The following is a 20386-nucleotide window of genomic DNA, read 5'->3' as shown; positions in this document are numbered from 1 at the left end:
TTGTTGTAGTTTTTATTGTCTTAGTTCAAAATTTCCTGTTTAGTTCTTCTTTAAATCTTCTATTCCTTAGAAGAGACTATTTATCTCTTGAGATATTCTGTTTTTTGTTTATTTCAAATGTATTCATAATTCCTTGTTGAAGCATTTTAATGATAACTGCTTTAAAAATCTTTCTTACATAATTCAAAGACCTGTAATCTCAGTTTTAGCATAAATTGTCTTTTCTCATTTGAGATTTTCCTCATTCTTGGTTTGATGAGCAATTTTCCATTGACATCTGGATATTTGAGGCATTATGTTATAAGATTCTGGATCTTACTAAACCTTTTGCTTGCAGGTGGCTGCTTCTGACACCCAGTGGAAAGGGGAGGTGCTACCTCATGAAGTCCAGGTTCCACTCTCAGTCTTGACTGACACCTGAGAGGGAAGGGGGACTCCACATCATGCCTTAGCAGGACTGAGAGTCCTGGCTCCTCATTACGCTGCCACTGAGCCTGCTCTCTGGCTGGGTGCAGTAAGAGTGCCTCATTACTGTTCCCCACGTGGCGTCCAGTAACACCATGAAGAGAGAGGGTTCGACATTACAAGGTACTGCAAGTCCTGACTCCCCACAGGCCTCCTTCGATACCACCCTGGTGGAGAAGGGAAGCTGGAAAAGAGTGTCTCTATTGCCAGGTGGGATAAAAGTCCAGGCTCCCCAGGCGCCTCCACTGACACAGCAGGGGTGGGGGCCTCAATACTGCTTGGTTGGGATGAAAGTCCTGGCTCTCTACTTAGCCTCTGACACCATAGAGCAAGGAGGATGGTTCATCACAACCTGGTGAAGGCAGAAGTCTCGGCATCCCACTAGGCCTTTGCTGGCATTGGAGAGGACGGGGTCACAGTTCTTTATGTGGTATTTGGCTGGAGTAGGACTGATTAGAGTAGTTGAAGTAGTTTTTATCTTGCTGCCCCTCTCTGGTCCTTTGCCTGGAGAAAACACACTTTGGTGGTGCATTTTTGTTTGTGCCTAGTGGTGTTTGCAGGTTACCAGCTTCTTCAGCTCAAGCTGGGATATACAAGGTAAAAACAAAACCCATGGAACTTAAAACATCATGTTGTTTCTTAGGTCTAAGGTCCCTTCCTCTCTCCACCTTTCAGAGTCTTACATGTGTTCTACCTGTAATGTCCAGAGTTTTCAGTTGTATGCAACAGGAAGATCAGTGGAAAATACTACTCAATCTTCCCAGAAATGGAAGTCTTCCACTTGTCCTTTAAACAATCTAATTTTTCTACTACTGTCAATTGTAATCTAACATTAAGCATTTTATAACTATAACCTGTTTCTTTTGCAGCTGAGTTCTAATCTATCATTCCACTAAAACATAACATTATTTAATTACTAAATTACATTTTGCTGTCAGTCACCGTGCACTTCAGCATTTGTATTTTCTGAATTCTCTCCCTTTCAAATAAAACTACTCAATGAATGGGATACATTTCTACCACCACCCCCACTTCAATAGCTATGTTTGGTTTGGATCCAAACAAATGTGATCAAAAGATTAACCAAATATATCAATTCTTAACACACTTATAAAAGTCATGGACATGTTTTGAAATATTCTTAACTAGTTCTTAAGATGAATAATTGAGAAGGATGTCTAATAATTTGTTTGGTTTTTCCTTTTCACTAGAGCCAGCCTGGTTACTATCTAGATTTCTAGTCACATTTTTCTTTCAATTTCTAAATTTCTTTCTAATTTGAGGTCTACATAATTTATTAACTAAGATCCATCTACATATCTCATAAGACTGGCAGAAACAAGGATACTTTGAATAATCACTTGCATCTAACCTGAAGCACGGTGTTCCATTCACCTACTTACATTTTCCTATACTACATTCAGAAATTCAACCAAAATACATTGGTCGCCCTCTTCCTACCCAATTATATGCCAAGTACTGTGCCTGGGTCTGGAAACACCAGTGTGAAGAACACCAGCACTGTCTTGCTCTTATATTCTTCTGAAGCTTCCTGAGACAGTGGTATGGCAAAGCAATGCTTCTCAGACTTTTCTACCACATAACTGAAGCATTGAGAAGCCTACAGAACTCAAGATGGGAAAGTCTACTCAATCTTCTATTTATCCTTAAAATTCAAAGTAATGTAACTAGGAAATTACTAAATTTGTCTTAATTTTCTTCACAGCACTTATTATAAACTGAAATTTTATGTTCATATGATTATTGCCTGACTCTTGTCCACTAGAATATGAACTAAGAGCAAAAATCTACTTGGTTCACTACTCTATTTCCTGTACCTTGAATAGGGCCGAACATAAAGAGCATTTAATAAATATTTGTTGAATAATTATTGAATAAACAAATGAGAATCATGGAAATTCTCACTTTTATTTCTTATATAAGAAATCAAACTCTTATTGTCTTCAGAATGTACTTCTACGAAGATAAAATATAAAAGCTTTAAAAATAACCTATCTCAGCTGTCCTATTCCTGATACTTTGTTCTAACATGTAGCCAATTAAAATTTCTACTCTAAGAGCTTAACATTTACATACCCTTTTTTTTAATATAAATTTATTTTAATTGGAGGTTAATTACTTTACAATACTGTATTGGTTTTGCCATACATCAACATGAATCCGCCACGGGTATACACGTGTTCCCCATCCCGAACCCCCCCTCCCTCCTCCCTCCCCGTACCATCCCTCTGGGTTGTCCCATTGCACCAGCCCCAAGCAACCAGTATCATGCATCGAACTTGGACTGGCGATTCGTTTCATATATGATATACATATTTCAATGCCATTCTCCCAAATCATCCCACCCTCTCCCTCTCCCACAGAGTCCAAAAGACTGTTCTATACATCAGTGTCTCTTCTGCTGTCTTGTATACAGGGTTATTGTTACCATCTTCCTAAATTCCATATATATGCGTTAGTATACTGTATTGGTGTTTTTCTTTCTGGCTTACTTCACTCTGTATAATAGGCTCCAGTTTCATCCACCTCCGTAGAACTGATTCAAATGTATTCTTTTTAATGGCTGAGTAATACTCCATTGTGTATATGTACCACTGCTTTCTTATCCATTCATCTGCTGATGGACATCTAGGTTGCTACCATGTCCTGGCTATTATAAACAGTGCTGCGATGAACATTGGGGTACACGTGTCTCTTTCAATTCTGGTTTCCTCAGTGTGTATGCCCAGCAGTGGGATTGCTGGGTCATAAGGCAGTTCTATTTCCAGTTTTTTAAGGAATCTCCACACTGTTCTCCATAGTGGCTGTACTAGTTTGCATTCCCACCAACAGTGTAAGAGAGTTCCCTTTTCTCCACACCCTCTCCAGCATTTATTGCTTGTAGACTTTTGGATTGCAGCCATTCTGACTGGTGTGAAATGGTACCTCATTGTGGTTTTGATTTGCATTTCTCTGATAATGAGTGATGTTGAGCATCTTTTCATGTGTTTGTTAGTCACCTGTATGTCTTCTTTGGAGAAATGTCTGTTTAGTTCTTTGGCCCATTTTTTGACTGGGTCATTTATTTTTCTGGAGTTGAGCTGTAGGAGTTTCTTGTATATTTTTGAGATTAGTTGTTTGTCAGTTGCTTCATTTGCTATTATTTTCTCCCATTCTGAAGGCTGTCTTTTCATCTTGCTTAGACTTTCCTTTGTTGTGCAGAAGCTTTTAAGTTTAATTAGGTCCCATTTGTTTATTTTTGCTTTTATTTCCAATATTCTGGGAGGTGGGTCATAGAGGATCCTGCTGTGATTTATGTCGGCGAGTGTTTTGCCTATGTTCTCCTCTAGGAGTTTTATAGTTTCTGGTTTAAGTTTAGATCTTTAATCCATTTTGAGTTTATTTTTGTGTATGATGTTAGAAAGTGTTCTAGTTTCATTCTTTTACAAGTGGTTGACCAGTTTTCCCAGCACCACTTGTTAAAGAGATGGTCTTTAATCCATTGCATATTCTTGCCTCCTTTGTCAAAGATAAGGTGTCCATAGGTGCATGGATTTATCTCTTGGCTTTCTATTTTGTTCCATTGATCTATATTTCTGTCTTTGTGCCAGTATATACCCTATCTTAAGGTTCCTCATGTTTTCAGTTAGTGTAGGTTTAAAAAAATTCCCTTAAAGTCTTAGGAATTCTTTGTATAATATTTAGCTGGAAAAAAGAGTGGGGGAAAAGGGAGTAAAATATAGGCAGAAGTTGGTGACTGGACAGGTGTTCAGTAAGAAATCAGGTGACACTGAAGATGGTGCTATCAGTTTGGCTAATGGAACATGTGAGGAACAATCTGATTGCATTCTAGCATCCCCACTGATCAGTAAAGGTTGATCACCAAGCTGACTAGACAGATACTCCTTTCCGTATCTTGTTTACTGAACTACACAAATTAAGATTACCTGCTTACGCTAAATTAGTCAACTGGGAAGCTCTAAACTTGCTCTATCCAAACAACAGCCACCAGCCACATGTGGCTCCTGACACTTGAAATGTGGCTAGACCGACTGAGGAAATGTAAATGTAGGATATGAAGCAGGACTAAACACAAACTTTATTGTTTTGGTAGAACTAAATTTCACTTTAACCAGTACATTGTATAAATTATTGTATTTAGTAGTGCCATGTGTTCCAGAAAATTTTTAATTATTTTTGTGGCTTTCATCATGTTCCCATTGCACAGCACTGCTCCGGGAAAATGGTCCTCAACTGGGGATAATTTTGTCTCCTGAGAGGTATCTGGCAATATCTAGAAACATTTTTGGTTGTCACAACTTGGGAGTGCTACTGCATCTCATGGGCAGAGGCCAGGGATGTTACTGTACATTCTACAATGCACAAGATGACTTTGTTATGGAAATAAATCATATGGAACTACCACCACCTCCATCACCACCACCCAGTTCTCTTACCAGAATACAACTGAAAAAAAAAATCTATTACCTAAGGAAGTAAATGGCCCTTCATGGATCACAGCATTCTTGGGGTGAAGGGGCTTGCATAACTCAATGAAGCTATGAGCCATGCCATGCAGAGTCACACAAGAAGGACAGATCATATTGAAGAGTTCTGACAAAACATGGTCCACTGGAGAGGGGAATAACAAACCACTCCAGTATTCTTGCCACAAGAAGCCCATGAACAGGATGATAAGGAACCCCATCAACAGTATGAAAAGGCAACATGACATGACACCAGAAGACAAGCCCCTAGGTCAGAAGGTATCCACTATGCTACTGGGGAAGAGCAAAGGGCAATTACTAATAGCTCCAGAAAGAATGAAGCAGCTGGGCCAAAGTGGGAACGACACTCAGTTGTGGATGTGTCTGGTGGTGAAAGTAAAGTACGATGCTGTAAGGAACAATATTACATAGGAATTTGGAATGTTAGGTCCATAAATCTAGGTAAACTGGACATGATCAAGGAGGACATGTTAAGAGTGAACATCAACATCTTAGAAATCAGTGAACTAACATGGATAGGAATGGGTAAACTTAATTCAGAAGACTATTATATCTACTACTCTAGGCAAGAGTTCCTTAGAAGAAATGGAGTGGCTCTCATAGTCAACAAAACAGTCCAAAATGCAGTGCGTGCATGGGAATTCACTTCAGTTGTGTCCAACTCTTTGTGACACTATGAACCATAATCCACCAGGCTCCTCTGTCCATGGAATTCTCCAGGCAAGAATACTAGAGTGGTTTGCCATTTCCTTCTCCAAGGGATCTTCCTGACTCAGGGATAGAACCTATGTCTCTTATGTCTCCTGCATTGGCAGATGGTTTCTTTACCACTAGCACCACCTGGGACTTGCTTGAAATCTCAAAAATGATAGAATGATTTCAGCTCATTTCCAAGGGAAATCATTCAACATCACAGTAACCAAAGCCTATGCCCCAACCACTAATGCTGAAGAAGCTGAAATTGGCCAGTTCTGTGAAGATCTACTAGATCTAAGACCTTCTAGAACTAACACCAAAAAAGATGTCCTTTTCATCACAGGGGATTGGAATGCAGAAGTAGAAAGTCAAGAGATACATGGAATAACAGGCATGTTTGGTTCTGGAGTACAAAATGAAGCAGAGCAAAGGCTAACAGAGTTGTGTCAAGAGTACACACTGGTCATGGCAAACACCCTCATCCAACAACACAACAGACGACTCTACACGTTGGTATCACCAGATAGTACCAAAATTCAGATTGATTATATTCTTTGTAGCCAAAGATGGAGAAGCTCTATACAGTCAGCAAACACAAGACTGGACTGACTGTGGCTCAAATCATGAGCTCCTTATTGCAAAATTCAGACTTATATTGAAGAAGGTTGGGAAGACCACTAGGCCATTCAGGTATGACCTAAATCAAATCCCTTATGATTATACAGCAGAGGTGAAGAATAGATTCGAGGGATTAGATCTAGTAGACAGAGTGCCAGAAGAACTATGGATGGAAGTTCATAACACTGTACAGGAGGCGGTGACCAAAATTATCCCAAAGGGGAAAAAAAAATGCAAGAAGGCAAAGTGGCTGTCTGAGGAGACTTTACAAATAGCTGAGAAAAGAAAAGAAGCGAAAGGCAAGGAAAAAAGAAAAGATGTATCCAACTGAATGCAGAGTTCCAGAGCATAGCAAGTAGAGATAAGGCCTTCTTCAATGAACTATGCACAGAAATAGAGGAAAACAACAGAATGAGAAAGACTAGAGATCTCTGCAAGAAAAGTGGAGATATCAAGGGACTATTTCATGCAACGATGTGTACAATAAAGGACAGAAATGGTAAGGATCTAACAAAAGCAGAAGAGATTAAGAAGAAATGGCAAGAATACACAGAACTGTACAAAAAAGATCTTAACGACTTGAATAAACATGATGGTGTGGCGACTCACCCGGAGCCAGACATCCTGGAATGTGAAGTCAAGTGGGCCTTAGGAAGCATTAGTATGAACACAGTTAGTGCAAGTGATGGAATTCCAGCTGAGCTATCTAAAATCTAAAGTACTGCACTCAATAGATCAGCAAATTTGGAAAACTCAGCAGTGGCCGCAGGACTGGAAAAGGTCAGTTTTCACTCCAATCCCAAAGAAAGGCAATGCCAAAGAATGTTCAAACTACCCTACAATTGTGCTTATTTTACGTGCTAGCAAGGTTATGCTCTAAATCCTTCAATCTAGGCTTCAGCAATATATGAACTGAGAACTTCCAGATATACAACCTGGATTTAGAAAAGGCAGAGGAACCAGAGATCAAATTGCCAACATTCGTTGGATCATAGAGGAAGCAAGGGAATTCCAGAAAAACATCTACTTCTGCTTCACTGACTATGCTAAAGCCTATGACTGTGTGGACCACAAGAAACTGTGAAAAATTCTTAAAGAGATGGGAATATCACCATACCTATCTTCAGATAAACCTGTATGCAGGTCAAGAAGCAATAGTTAGAACTGGACATGGAACAATGAACTGGTTCAAAATTGGGAAAAGAGTATGTTAAGGTTGCATATTGTCACCCTCCTTATGCAACTTCTGTGCAGAGTACATCATGTGAAATGGCAGGCTGGATGAATCACAAGCTGGCATCAAGACTGCCAGGAGAAATATCAACAACCTCAGATATGCAGAGGACACCACCTAATGGGAGAAAGTGAAGAGGAACTAAAGAGCGTCTTGAAGAAGGTGAAAGAGGAGAGTGAAAAAGCTGGCCTGATCATGGCAAATAGAAGGGGAAAAAGTAGCAGTAGTGACAGATTTTATTTCCTTGGACTCCAAAATCACTGCTGATGGTGACTGTAGCCATGAAATTAGAAGACACTTGCTTCCTGGAAGACATTTATCCATGACAACTCTAGATAGCATATTAAAAAGCAGAGACATCACTTTGCTGATGAAGGTCCATATAGTCAAAAGCTATGGTTTTTCCAGTAATCATGTACAAATGTGAGAGTTGGACCATAGAGAAGGCAGAGAGTCGAAGAATTGATGCTTTTGAATTGTGGTGCTGGAGAAGCTTCTTGAGAGTTCTTTGGACAGCAAGGAGATCAAAACACTCAATGCTAAAGGAAATCAACCCTGAATGTTCAGTGGAAGGACTGATGCTGAAGCTCTAATACTCTGGCCCCATGATACGAAGAGCCGACTTACTGGGAAAAAAAAACCCTGATGCTGGGAAAGATTGAAGAAAAAAGGAGACGGGGGCAGGAGAGGATGAGAGGGTTAGATAGCATCACCAACTCAATGGACACAATCTAAGCAAACTCCAGGAGACAGTGAAGGACAGGGAGCCTGGCATGCCGCAGTTCATGGGGTTGCAGAGTCAGACGTGACTTAGCAACTGAACAACAACAAAAGGAAGTAATGACAGTGTTTGGGAGGGAAAATAGGGTGATGGTCGATGTCAACAGAAAAGGCTTATGTGTAAGATGAAAAATCTGAGGTCACAGAAGGAAGCTGGTATGACCCTAAAAGTCAAAAACAAAAAAATGAGGAATACATTTTCTTTTACTGTTTAAGTAAAGGAAAAAACTATCATCGACGAAATGCATATGAGAGTAAGTTAGACATCTCAGGTAGTCAGCATTAGAAACTCTTGCAACAATTTAAGGAAGGAAATCCTAGGGCCTTAAGCTAAGAAGAACCAATGGAATAATTATCCCTTAATATCTTAAAAGCATTCTTTAAACATCCTAATCATATATAGCATATAAACATATTTCAAGAATGATAAATAAGCGTCATGATGTGTTTAAATAAAAATAAAAGAGATAACCTTTTTAAAATTAATCAATAGTCTCAAATAAGATTAGACCAAGTCACAAGCCAAGGCTGAAAAAGGCTTTTAGGCAGACAATGTTACCTTTCTGTGTCAACTGTCTCCTGGTTTTTCACCCATCTAATGCTTGGAGTAGGAAGTCCTGAAGCAACACATGGCAACACTGCACTCTGACCAATGACTCTGATTAAGGAAGAAGGTTGTTTCAAAAATACCAAGTTTGATGTGGCACCAGGATCTGAAAACAAAATTAAAACAAAAGAAAATGTTTAAGAGTCTGTGTGGCTTTATACAACGAAATAGTTTAAGCAAAAATGACAGGAAAATTCCATTTAAATTAGCAAGCATTTCTTAATAATTCCCGTGTACACAACTTTGTCCAAGGCTCTCTGGGAGGCTTAAACATGTTTAAGTCATAGCTCCTGCTTTCAGTGTCCTTACTAGTTACCTAAGTGAAATCTGACTTGAACCCCCTTCATTTTAAAAGATAACATAAGGAAAATACTTCATAAGTGGTACAAATATGAAAAAGACTGAGCAAGCTCAGGACCTTAGTATCCTCATCACTCACAGAGATATTGTAAGAGGTTTCCTTTCTTTTCCTTCCCTATACCTATATGCTACCTCTAAAAATCTTTGAGCTTCATCTATTTAACTTGCTCACTGAGACAGTCACTCCTTTAATTTCTACAATGGTGCAACTATCAAGCTACCACTATATGTGTATTCACACTTTAGAGAGTCACCCTCTTACAGGCATATGAAAAGATCATACTCCTGGGGTAGAAGATAGGGTTATCTGTTAGATGGGGTGATAGTTCTAGTTTTTTTTTAAATTGGAAGATAATTTTTCACAATATTGTGTTGGTTTCTGCCACACATTAACATGAATAAGCCATAGGTATACACATGTCCCCAGCCTCTTGAATCTTCCTCCCAACTCCCACCCTTCTAGGTATCACAGAGCACCAGCCTAAGCGCCCAGCATCAGAAAGCAATTTCCCACTGGTTGTTTTACATATGGTAATGTGGGAGTTGGTGATGGACAGGGAGGCCTGGCGTGCTGCGATTCATGGGGTCGCAAAGATTCGGACACAACTGAGCGACTGAACTGAACTGCATGAATATGTTTTCACGCTACTGTCTGAATTCATCCCACCCTCTCCTTCCCCCACTGTGTCCATAAGTCTGTTATCCATGTCTGAGTCTCCACTGCTGCCCTGAAAACAGGTTCATCAGTACCATCTTTCTACTGTTAAGTTTTTTTTTTTTTTTTTTTATTTTTAAACTTTACATAATTGTATTAGTTTTGCCAAATATCGAAATGAATCCGCCACAGGTATACATGTGTTCCCCATCCTGAACCCTCCTCCCTCCTCCCTCCCCATACCATCCCTCTGGGTCGTCCCAGTGCACTAGCCCCAAGCATCCAGTATCGTGCATCGAACCTTGAAAAGAAAGACTGTTCTCAGGCAGAGATGAGATTCTTTGCTCCAAACTCTTAGGAAAACATGTTCTATAACCATTTTGACAACCACCAGAGCTGGCTTTAAACTTGTGTAACTAATCAATGACAGTTCTGTAGTCATGGTAACAAAACACTGTCTAATAGTTCAGCACAACTCTTCAGTGAACATGCTTTGAAAGCCAACCAATGAGTTTATCCAATGCCTCTAAAAGTTATTAGCCATTCAGTGGTGGAATCCCTTGCTTCTAAGGCTGACATTGTTCTCATCTCTGTAACCAATGATAAAACATGTTTCTATTACTGACATCAACCCATCCCAGTCTCCTAACCAACACACTAAGAACAATGTCTTTCAAAAAATTTTATAGGAGACTGTTGGTTTAGTCGCTAAGTCATGTCTGACTCTTGTGGCCCCATGGACTGTAGCCTGCCAGGATCCTCTGCCTATGGGATCCTCCAGGCAAGAATATTGGAGTTGGTTGCCATTTCCTTCTCCACAGGATCTTCCTGACCCAGTCTCCTAACCAAGAACAATGCTTTTCAAAAAATTTCACAGGATATTAGCAGTCTGCATTATTCAAGATGACTATGCTTTACAAACATAGCTCTCCCTTAGGTAAACAAAACAATCTGTATTTTTTGTTTCAGATATTTCATGGTGGTTCATCTTTTGACACCAAGAATCTTATTTACCTCAACCTGGTTTGGAGGATTTGTGATTGATAACACAGATTCAGAGAAAAAATATCACCTCTGTCTGCCATGAAATAAGACCTCTTCTATATAAAAGCAAGTCAGAAAGTAGGTTGGAAGACATTGCTATAGAGCACTAGTTCTTTCTTTTCCTACCTTGAACTAGGACTTCCCTGGTGGCTCAGACAGTAAAGCATCTGCTTATAATGCGGGAGACCGGGATTCAATCCCTGGGTCAGGAAGATCCTCTAGAGAAGGAAATGGCAACCCACTCCAGTACTCTTGCCTGGAAAGTCCCATGGACGGAGGAGCCTGGTAGTCTACAGTCCATAGGGTTGCAAAGAGTCGGACACAACTGAGTGACTTCACTTTCACTTTCAAGTTTTTATTGAAACAAACAAATCTGTATATTTATTGGCTTCTGTGTGCCAATTACCATTCTCAGTAGCAGACAAAATTCTCTGCCCTAGTTGAGCTTACATACTAATAAGGGGAGAGAGACAACAAATAAAAGATATAGTGTGTCAGATGGTGATATATTCTCAAGTGAAATGCAGGGGGAGAAAGCACTGGGGCAGAAATGGAAGACTGTTGTCTTGAACAGTGGTCAAGGAAGGCTTCACTGATAAATGATATCTGAGCAGAGAGGTAAGACAGTGAGTCAAGCAGAGCTATCTGAGGGAAGAGGATCCAGGCAGAGAAAACGATAAGCAGAAAGACCCTAAAGCAAGAGCATGTTTGCAGTGTTCTAAAAATGTCAGATGCCAACAGTCACACAGTGAGGGAGAGATGGGTATGAGATGTAAGAAGATAGATGGGGAGGGAAGTGGCATTAGGATTATACAAAACCTTACAGTCCAAGGGCTTTTAACATTTACTCTGAGATGGGAAACTATTAGGAGGCTTTGAGCAAACATGTGACATGATCTAATAAACATCTTAAAAGAGAACTGTGGCTGCTGAGCTGAAAATACACTGAGGAACAATAAGGACAAGAATGATGATGACAAAGAAAGAAACTGCATTAAATAAAAAATCGGTTCAAGGGCCATCAGGAATACTCTCAAGAGTGGTTGCTCATAATGTTGGCCTCCCTTTGCAAGCCAATCCATGGGCTAAAAAAAACTGTACACAATCATTATATATTTATATATATATATGTATATATATATATATATAAACTGTCCAAACAAGGTAGGAATGGTCCAATTATATTCATAAACTCAGATTTGAAATATAAGAAATATGAAATACAGCAGTTGGAACAGAAGGTAAAAGGTCATGAAACACCAAGAAGTTACAGGGACTATGATGAGCCACAAATGAGAGGATGGCATGAGAAAGCAGAAGTTACACATTTGAGAAAAGACACACAAAACAGATTATGAGGAAAGCCAGTAAGGGCAGCAAGAATGAGATCCCAGAAAAAGAAGGAAAGACAGAGAGAAGAGCTAAGTTGACATAAAACGAGGGAGCATTATGAAGACCTCTGACTCACCAGTATCTCTAGAGCTGCTATATTAACAGTTACTATTCTGCCCATCCCTTATATGAACTAGCCTTAGTAAGTCTGTGATTCTTATAACTAAAAAGACTTAACTATCACAAGGAGGTATGAGAACTGTAAAAAGTATATTACTGGAGGAGACAGAAAAAGACAGAGCTTTGACAAAAGACACAGAGCTAATGTTTGTTTAGCCAAGAAGAATGCCAAAGATACTGACTGTACTTTATTGCTTCGTAAATATTTACTGACCAATCTATTCACTAGAGACGATCTTTCCGGTATGTTTTCTTCTTCTCTCTCCCTGCAAGAAACTGAAACTCTTTACGCTGGCATTAATATGTCATACCACACCTGTAACCATGTTTATTTAAAAAAATTCTAACAGGACAATTTTTACCCATTAACAAATATAAAACCATCAATCCTGATAATGAATTAATACCTGGAAGAACTTTTAATTCAGCTTCCTCACTATACTTTGGTGGCCCTCCACTTTCAACCATGCATCGATAGAGTCCCCCATCTCCTTCAGTTGCGTTGCTGATAACTAGCATTCCGCTTGGAAGTTTGATAACTCTATCATCCAGAAGAAGAGGCTGTTTGTTCTGTTCCCATCTCACAAATGGGACCAAATCTGCATTAACTTCACAATTCAGAACCGCACTGTTCCCAACGTAAACTGAAGAAGGCTCTGGTTGGCTGGCAAATCTTGGAAGACCTGGACAATGAAGAAAAGGAAAAAAAATAAAATGTAGTTAAATATTACTTTAGTCATGAAACCAGGAGCAAGTTAGCCTGTTTGGCCACAAGTATAGTGGAACCAGGTTTAAAAAGAAGGTCCATGGGTCAGGAAATTGGCTACATACAGGGATACAGATAAGTGAATAATGTACTAGGAATTACTGGAGTCAGATTCCTCATGGTTGAAAAAACAAGGTACAAATATCTATATATATACATTTCACCTATAGTTATTACAAATATGTACGCACACACACACATCCTAGCTCTGTCCAGAAAGAGCCCAGAATCAATCTTACTCCAGTAACAATGAATATATATGGTGACCTGATCATGATTTCTAAAATACTATTCTCCACCTAAAGGAACTAATGCTTCTTGGATAAATGGCTGATTCTAGGACTACAGTATGGAAATATAAGTCTGGAACACATTGTGACAGAAAGTAAGGAAGTACCCAAAGACTAAAACGGACATAGCCAAAGGACACAGAAGTCAGACAAAAGGAGTTCCCTCTGGCTAACTCTGGGATAATGATGATTAATGCAGCAAAGAATGAAGAATGGATGCTAAAACTACTAAGTGAGAGTTGGAAGAGGAATAGGGATGTTGATAGAGTATCAAATTATATCTTCTCCAAATACTTAAAAGTACAAAATATTTATTAACTTTTGAGTAGAGAGACATAGTACAGACAATCTTAACCAAGTAACAGAAGCTAACACTACCAGTAATGGAACAAAACACCACATGCTTTCTGATATGATGCACTAAGAATACAGCATCACTTCTGTGACATTCCTCCCCAAAATGCAAAACCTGAATCCATTCATGGAGGAAAACTAGAAAATTCAAAAGAGACAAGGATGAACTGAATAATGATATGAGATTGTCAAAATCTAAAGAGAGAACGACTAAGTACTAAACTTGTAATCCAGGACTGGAAAGGAAGAGGGATGCTGGGGCAGAGTTTTCGCTTTTGCTTTTTCTGCTATTAAGAACATTACTGAGATAACCAGTGAAATCTGAATTGTACCTATCAATTAAATGATAGTATTTTTTATTAAGGTTAATTTCCTAATATCAATGGATGTTTACTAAGGTTCTTGTTTTTAGGAAATATAAACAAAAGAATTCAGGCTGGGGTAACATTTGCAAATCACCCTGAATGAGTCAGAAAAAATTTTATGTGGGTATGCAGATATTAGATGATAAGGCAAATTTGGTAACATGTTAACAATTGGGTAATAAGAGTTTAGAATATATGAGATTTCTTGGTTTTGTTCTTGCAACAATTCCACAAATTAGTAATTATTTCAAAATAAAATATTAACCAAAAAAATAGTCATAAATACTCTGCAGATGCCACAGAATGTAACGGTTAGGAACAGATATAGAGAACAAATTAGTGGTTATGGGAGGCAAATATGGGGTGTGATACAACGGAGGGGGAGGTACAAATTACTGAGTGTAAGACAGGCTCCAGGATGTACCGCACCACACGGGGAATACAGACAATCATTTTTATAATGACTGTAAATGGAAGTGAAAGTGCAAGTCACTCAGTTGATCTGACTCTTTGCGACTCCATGGACTATACAGCCCATAGAATTCTCCAGGCCAGAATACTGGAGAGGGTAGCCTTTCCCTTCCCCAGGGGATCTTCCCAACCCAGGGATCGAACCCAGGTCTCCAGCATTGTAGGTGGATTCTTTAACAGCTGAGCCACAAGGGGAGCCCAAGAATACAGGCATGGGTAGCCTATCCCTTCTCCAGCAGATCTTCCTGATGCAGGAATTGAACTGGGTTCTCCTGCACTGCAGGCGGGTTCTTTACCAACTAAGCTATCAGGGAAAGTAACCTCTAAAAATTATATAAAAATGAGGCCAGAGCCTCTCTTGGCTTGGTCCACCTCTTCCTTAAGGTGTTCTTTCCATTCTTTCTTCAATAATCTTGTTTTTGCCAAGGGGAAAAAAAATTGTATAAAAATTAAAAAAAAATTAAGTGACTTTAACATGCTCAGACTGCAACAAAATGTTTCTTTAAAGAAACATTTCCTTAAAGAAACAAATTAAATTATCAGAAACATAATTTCAGGTTTTCCAGTTCTATGATGGTCAATTACTCCATATGGAAATAATACTCTTAAAAGTGTCTAACCCTGCTACAATTTTTTATCTTTTTATTTTAAGAGGACTTTTGAAGGAAAAAAATAGACATAATTAGCCAAATATCTACTTTTCAGAAATTAGAAAATTTGAAGAATTAACAAAGATAAACACAGAAACTAATAAAACAGGAAAAGGGAATCAAATAAAACCAAGAACCAGTTCTATTTTTAAAAAGTCAAAATATTCTCCCTCCTGTGCTCTCATGAAAATGAGTAATTTTTAAAAATACAAACCCACAACAACATATGTGGAGTTGGCAGACAAGAGATTTCAAAAAGTTTCTGGATAGGGAAAGCAGATGGAGAAACTCGTAACTGACATATCGAAGCAGAAAATGCTGCGGCTTCCTGTGCTCACAAGTGGGAGACCAGTTTGTCCTACTGCCTCTGGAGAACTGCAGAAGGAGAGTGGGAGTGAGATATGAGGTTGACACGATGGGATTAACAGTGTCTGTATTTAGACTACCCAGTCATCCCACCTTCGGGCACAAAATACCCACAGCTAGAGTACTGCACAGACAGTCAAAGAAAAATTTCTGGTGTGCAGAGATGAGACAGCCCAGGGAAAATGACCTCTCACATTTAATTCTATGAGCTATCAACTTAGTAGGTTTTCAAAAGTTCCTCTTCTTTATTTGACTTGGCCAGTTTCTATTCCTTGCAAACAAAGAACTCTAATCAATAATCTTTCAAAATGGCAATGCAGCAGCATCCTTTTTTTTTTTTTTTGGCAACATTTTAAAAAAGTTTAATTGAGCTACAATTTATATACCTTAAAAGGTACCATTTAAAGTACACAATTCAATTGTTTTTAGTATATGCCCAGTTTTGCAACTATCACTATAATCTAATTTTCAAACACTTTCATCATCCCCGAAGAAACTTTGTATTCGCTTGCAGGCATTCCCATTTCTTACACTCACCCCTTTCCCACCCACTCCATGCCCTTATTCCTCCCATCTCCAGTCCTAGAAAACCACCAATCTACCTTTTGTTTGGTTCTATATATTTGCCTATTCTGGACATTTCATATATATAAAGTCATATGATATGTGGTCTTCTGTGAGTGACTTATTTCACTTATCACACTGCTTTTAAGGTTTATTCATGTTACTATATACAGTGACTGACTTTATTTTTTTGGGCTCCAAAATCACTGCAGATGGTGATTGCAGCCATGAAATTAAAAGATGCTTGCTCCTTGGAAGGAAAGTTAGGACCAACCTGGACAGCATATTAAAAAGTAGAGACATTACTTTGTCAACAAAGGTCCATGTAGTCAAGGCTATGGTTTTTCCAGTAGTCATGTATGGATATGAGAGTTGGACTATAAAGAAAGCTGAGCACCAAAGAATTGATGCTTCTGAACTGTTGTGTTGGATAAGACTCTTGAGAGTCCCTTGGACTGCAAGGAGATCCAACCAGTCCATCCTAAAGGAGAGTCCATCCTGGGTGTTCATTGGAAGGACGGATGTTGAAGCTGAAACTCCAATATTTGGCCACCTGATGTGAAGAGCTGACTCATTTGAAAAGACCCTGATGCTGGGAAAGATTGAAGGCAGGAGGAAAAGGGGACGACAGAGGATGAGATGGTTAGATGGCATCACTGACTCAATGGACATGGGTTTGGGTGAACTCCGCAAGTTGGTGATAGACAGGGAGGCCTGGCGTGCTATGGTTCATGGGGTCGCAAAGAGTCGGACACAACTGAGCAACTGAACATATATATATATATATATATCTCAGCACTTCATTCCTCATTATTGCTGAATAATATTCCATATATGAATAAACTATATTGTAGTTATCCATTCATCACTTGATAGACATGTAAGCTGTTTCTACTTTCTGGCTATTACAAAAAATGCTGCTATGAATATTCATGTACAAACTATGTGGACATATCTTTTCATGTCTCTTAATGCCTAGGAGTAGAACTGCTCAGTCATATGGTAATTCTATGGTTAACACTCTGAGAAACTGCCAACAGTTCAGTGCTATCTTTTTAAATGACATATACACACAAAGTATACCCTATGATCCAGCTATTAGTAGAATTACAAATTCTAACAGTCTATACTACAGAAATAAAGACTAACAAAATTTGTTCACTATGTTACAGTATTCGACAAAAAGGGAATGTTTAGATAAAGCACAATATATACAAACATAAGGGATACTATGCAACTATTAAAAAGAACTTCTATTCATCTCTTAGCTTAGATATTATTTCCTCCTGATATCCAGACCAAAAGCATATTAAACTCTCCTACAGAATCCTGTTTGCAGCAAAAGAATTTTGGTTTTGTATTAAAATAACCTGTTTACTTAAATATTGAGTCAAAAATGCTTCCTAGAGATGGGAATACCAGACCACCTGACCTGCCTCTTGAGAAATGTGTATGTAGGTCAGGAATCAACAGTTAGAACTGGACATGGAACAACAGACTGTTTCCAAATAGGAAAAGGAGTACGTCAAGGCTGTATATTGTCACCCTACTTATTTAACTTATATGCAGAGTACATCATGAGAAATGCTGGGCTGGAAGCAGCACAAGCTGGAATCAAGATTGCCAGGAGAAATATCAATAACCTCAGATATGCAGATGACACCACCCTTATGGCAGAAGTGAAGAGGAACTAAAAAGCCTCTTGATGAAAGTGAAAGTGGAGAGTGAACAAGTTGGCTTCAAGCTCAACATTCAGAAAATGAAGATCATGGCATCCGGTCCCATCACTTCATGGGAAATAGATGGGGAAACAGTGGAAACAGTGTCAGACTTTATTTTGGGGGGCTCCAAAATCACTGCAGATGGTGACTGCAGTCATGAAATTAAAAGACTCTTACTCCTTGGAAGGAAAGTTATGACCAACCTAGATAGCATATTCGAAAGCAGAGACATTACTTCGACAACAAAGGTCTGTCTAGTCAAGGCTATGGTTTTTCCAGTGGTCATGTATGGATGTGAGAGTTGGACTGTGAAGAAAGCTGAGTGCCGAAGAATTGATGCTTTTGAACTGTGGTGTTGGAGAAGACTCTTGAGAGTCCCTTGGACTGCAAGGAGATCCAATCAGTCCATTCTGAAGGAGATCAACCCCGGGATTTCTTTGGAAGTAATGATGCTAAAGCTGAAACTCCAATACTTTGGCCATCTCATGCAAAGAGTTGACTCATTGGAAAAGACTCTGATGCTGGGAGGGATTGGAGGCAGGAGGAAAAGGGGACGACAGAGGATGAGATGACTGGATGGCATCACCGACTCGATGGACATGAATTTAAGTGAACTCCGGGAGATGGTGATAGACAGGGACGCCTGGTGTGCTGTGATTCATGGGGTCACAAAGAGTTGGACACAACTGAGTGACTGAACTGAACTGAACTGAAAGGATATGAAAGCTAAAAGGAAGAATGAACCAGAGGAGAAGAAAGATAAGAAAAGGTAGAGGATAGGATTAATAGGCAGTGAGGAAGCCATAAGCAAAGGCCAGAGGCAGAGAATGAAAGGGAAGTGAATATGCTAGAGCCTAAACGAGGGGAGGGTGGTGATGGTGGGGGCAGAGTGCTAAGAAATCAAGTTGGAGAAGTGGAGGCCAGCTCATGAAAGGACTCAAGAAGCCTGTTAAAGAGTCCAGCCATTAACTTGATGCAGTTTACATTAGAGTCACTGAAGGGTGAGAAAGAGTCCTCTGACCACAGAGTGGAGATGGGTAAGACAAGGGAAAAAACAAGATGTCAGGTAGTTACTAGGCTGTGCTGAGGGATGACCAGGAGTAGCCTCAGGAAGGAGCCTGTGAATCAAATACCGAGAAATTAGGAAGCAGAATTCAGTGGATTTGGTGACTGGATGTGGGGGACAGCTGAGAGGAATGAGTCAAGATTAAAAGCCCAGTTCAAGAACGTGAGTTATAGAGTCAGTCAGTCATAATGCTAACTTATTTTTCAACAACTGGAAAGAGCCTGGCAAAAAAAGATTTTTAAAAGAAAGAAGAAAAAAAGGAAAAGGCAAATTGTCAAGAGGCCTGATTCTTTTTTTCCCCCCAATCCTCAATCTGTGATTATGAAATAACTACAGTGGCTATACATCACACTCAAATTCAACTTTGAGTATTTGGCTCCAAAGAAGAAAAGAGCCATCATATACTGAGTGAATGAGCAAATATTAATACAACCTGGAGTGAGCAGGGGATGGGGGACTCTGGAATGGGAATAAGATAGGAAACTACTGTCTCAGACATACTCTTTTTTCACATGTTCACATTTCACCAAGGTGAGAATATAAGCCAAAGATAAAACAATTTTTGTACAATGTGACCCTTTACAAGAACTTACTTCATCCGATTCTCAAGTGTAGAAACAATGATCTGATTGTTTGTCCACTACAACTCTTTAGGAAACATAGCTTACTCTTCTAGATCTTTAATTGCTATTGCACTTTCCAACATTCTTCAAATAGGAATGCTCTAAAAGAGAGTGACCTTTTTCTCTTTACAACTTTTCTACTCTTCATTCATACACACACATATAGGCATACATGCGTGCATGCGTGCATGCTTCAGTTCAGTTGCTCAGTCGTGTCCGACTCTTTGTGACCCCATGAACCACAGCACGTCAGGCCTCCCTGTCCATCACCAACTCCCAGAGTCCACCCAAACCCATGTCCATTGTGTTGGTGATGCCATCCAGCCATCTCATCCTTTGTCGTCCCCTCCTCCTCCTGCCCTCAATCTTTCCCAGCATCAGGGTCTTTTCAAATGAGTCAGCTCTCCGCATCAGGTGGCCAAAGTATTGGAGTTTCAGCTTCAACATCAGTCCTTCCAATGAACACCCATAGTCATGTCTAATTCTCTGCGACCCCATGGACTACAGGACTGTAGATGCCAGGTTCTTCTGCCCATGGAATTTTACAGGCAAGAATACTGCAGTAGGTTGCCACTTCCTACTCCAGGCGATCTTCCTGACCCAGGAATCTAACCTACATCTCCTGCATTAGCAGGAGGATTCTTTACCACTGAGTCACCTGGGAATCCTAT

General features: G+C 39.5%; 1 protein-coding gene across 9 annotated transcripts in view; it reads right to left on the bottom strand.

The window, feature by feature from the left end:
* The window catches only part of NEO1 (neogenin 1), a 239511-nt gene that overhangs the window by 145112 nt on the left and 74013 nt on the right, over positions 1–20386 (bottom strand). For all 9 annotated transcript variants that reach the window (XM_027553167.1, XM_027553159.1, XM_027553165.1 and 6 more), the window contains exons 3-4: positions 12887–13162; positions 8861–9014 (exon numbers count right to left, since the gene is read on the bottom strand). In XM_027553167.1, coding sequence (XP_027408968.1) covers positions 8861–9014; positions 12887–13162 — 430 coding nt within the window. The remainder of the gene's footprint in view (positions 1–8860; positions 9015–12886; positions 13163–20386) is intronic.

This window comes from Bos indicus x Bos taurus, chromosome 10, assembly GCF_003369695.1.
Source record: "Bos indicus x Bos taurus breed Angus x Brahman F1 hybrid chromosome 10, Bos_hybrid_MaternalHap_v2.0, whole genome shotgun sequence".
NCBI classification, from domain to species: Eukaryota; Metazoa; Chordata; class Mammalia; order Artiodactyla; family Bovidae; genus Bos; species Bos indicus x Bos taurus.
This window is presented reverse-complemented; position numbering and strand designations above follow the sequence as displayed.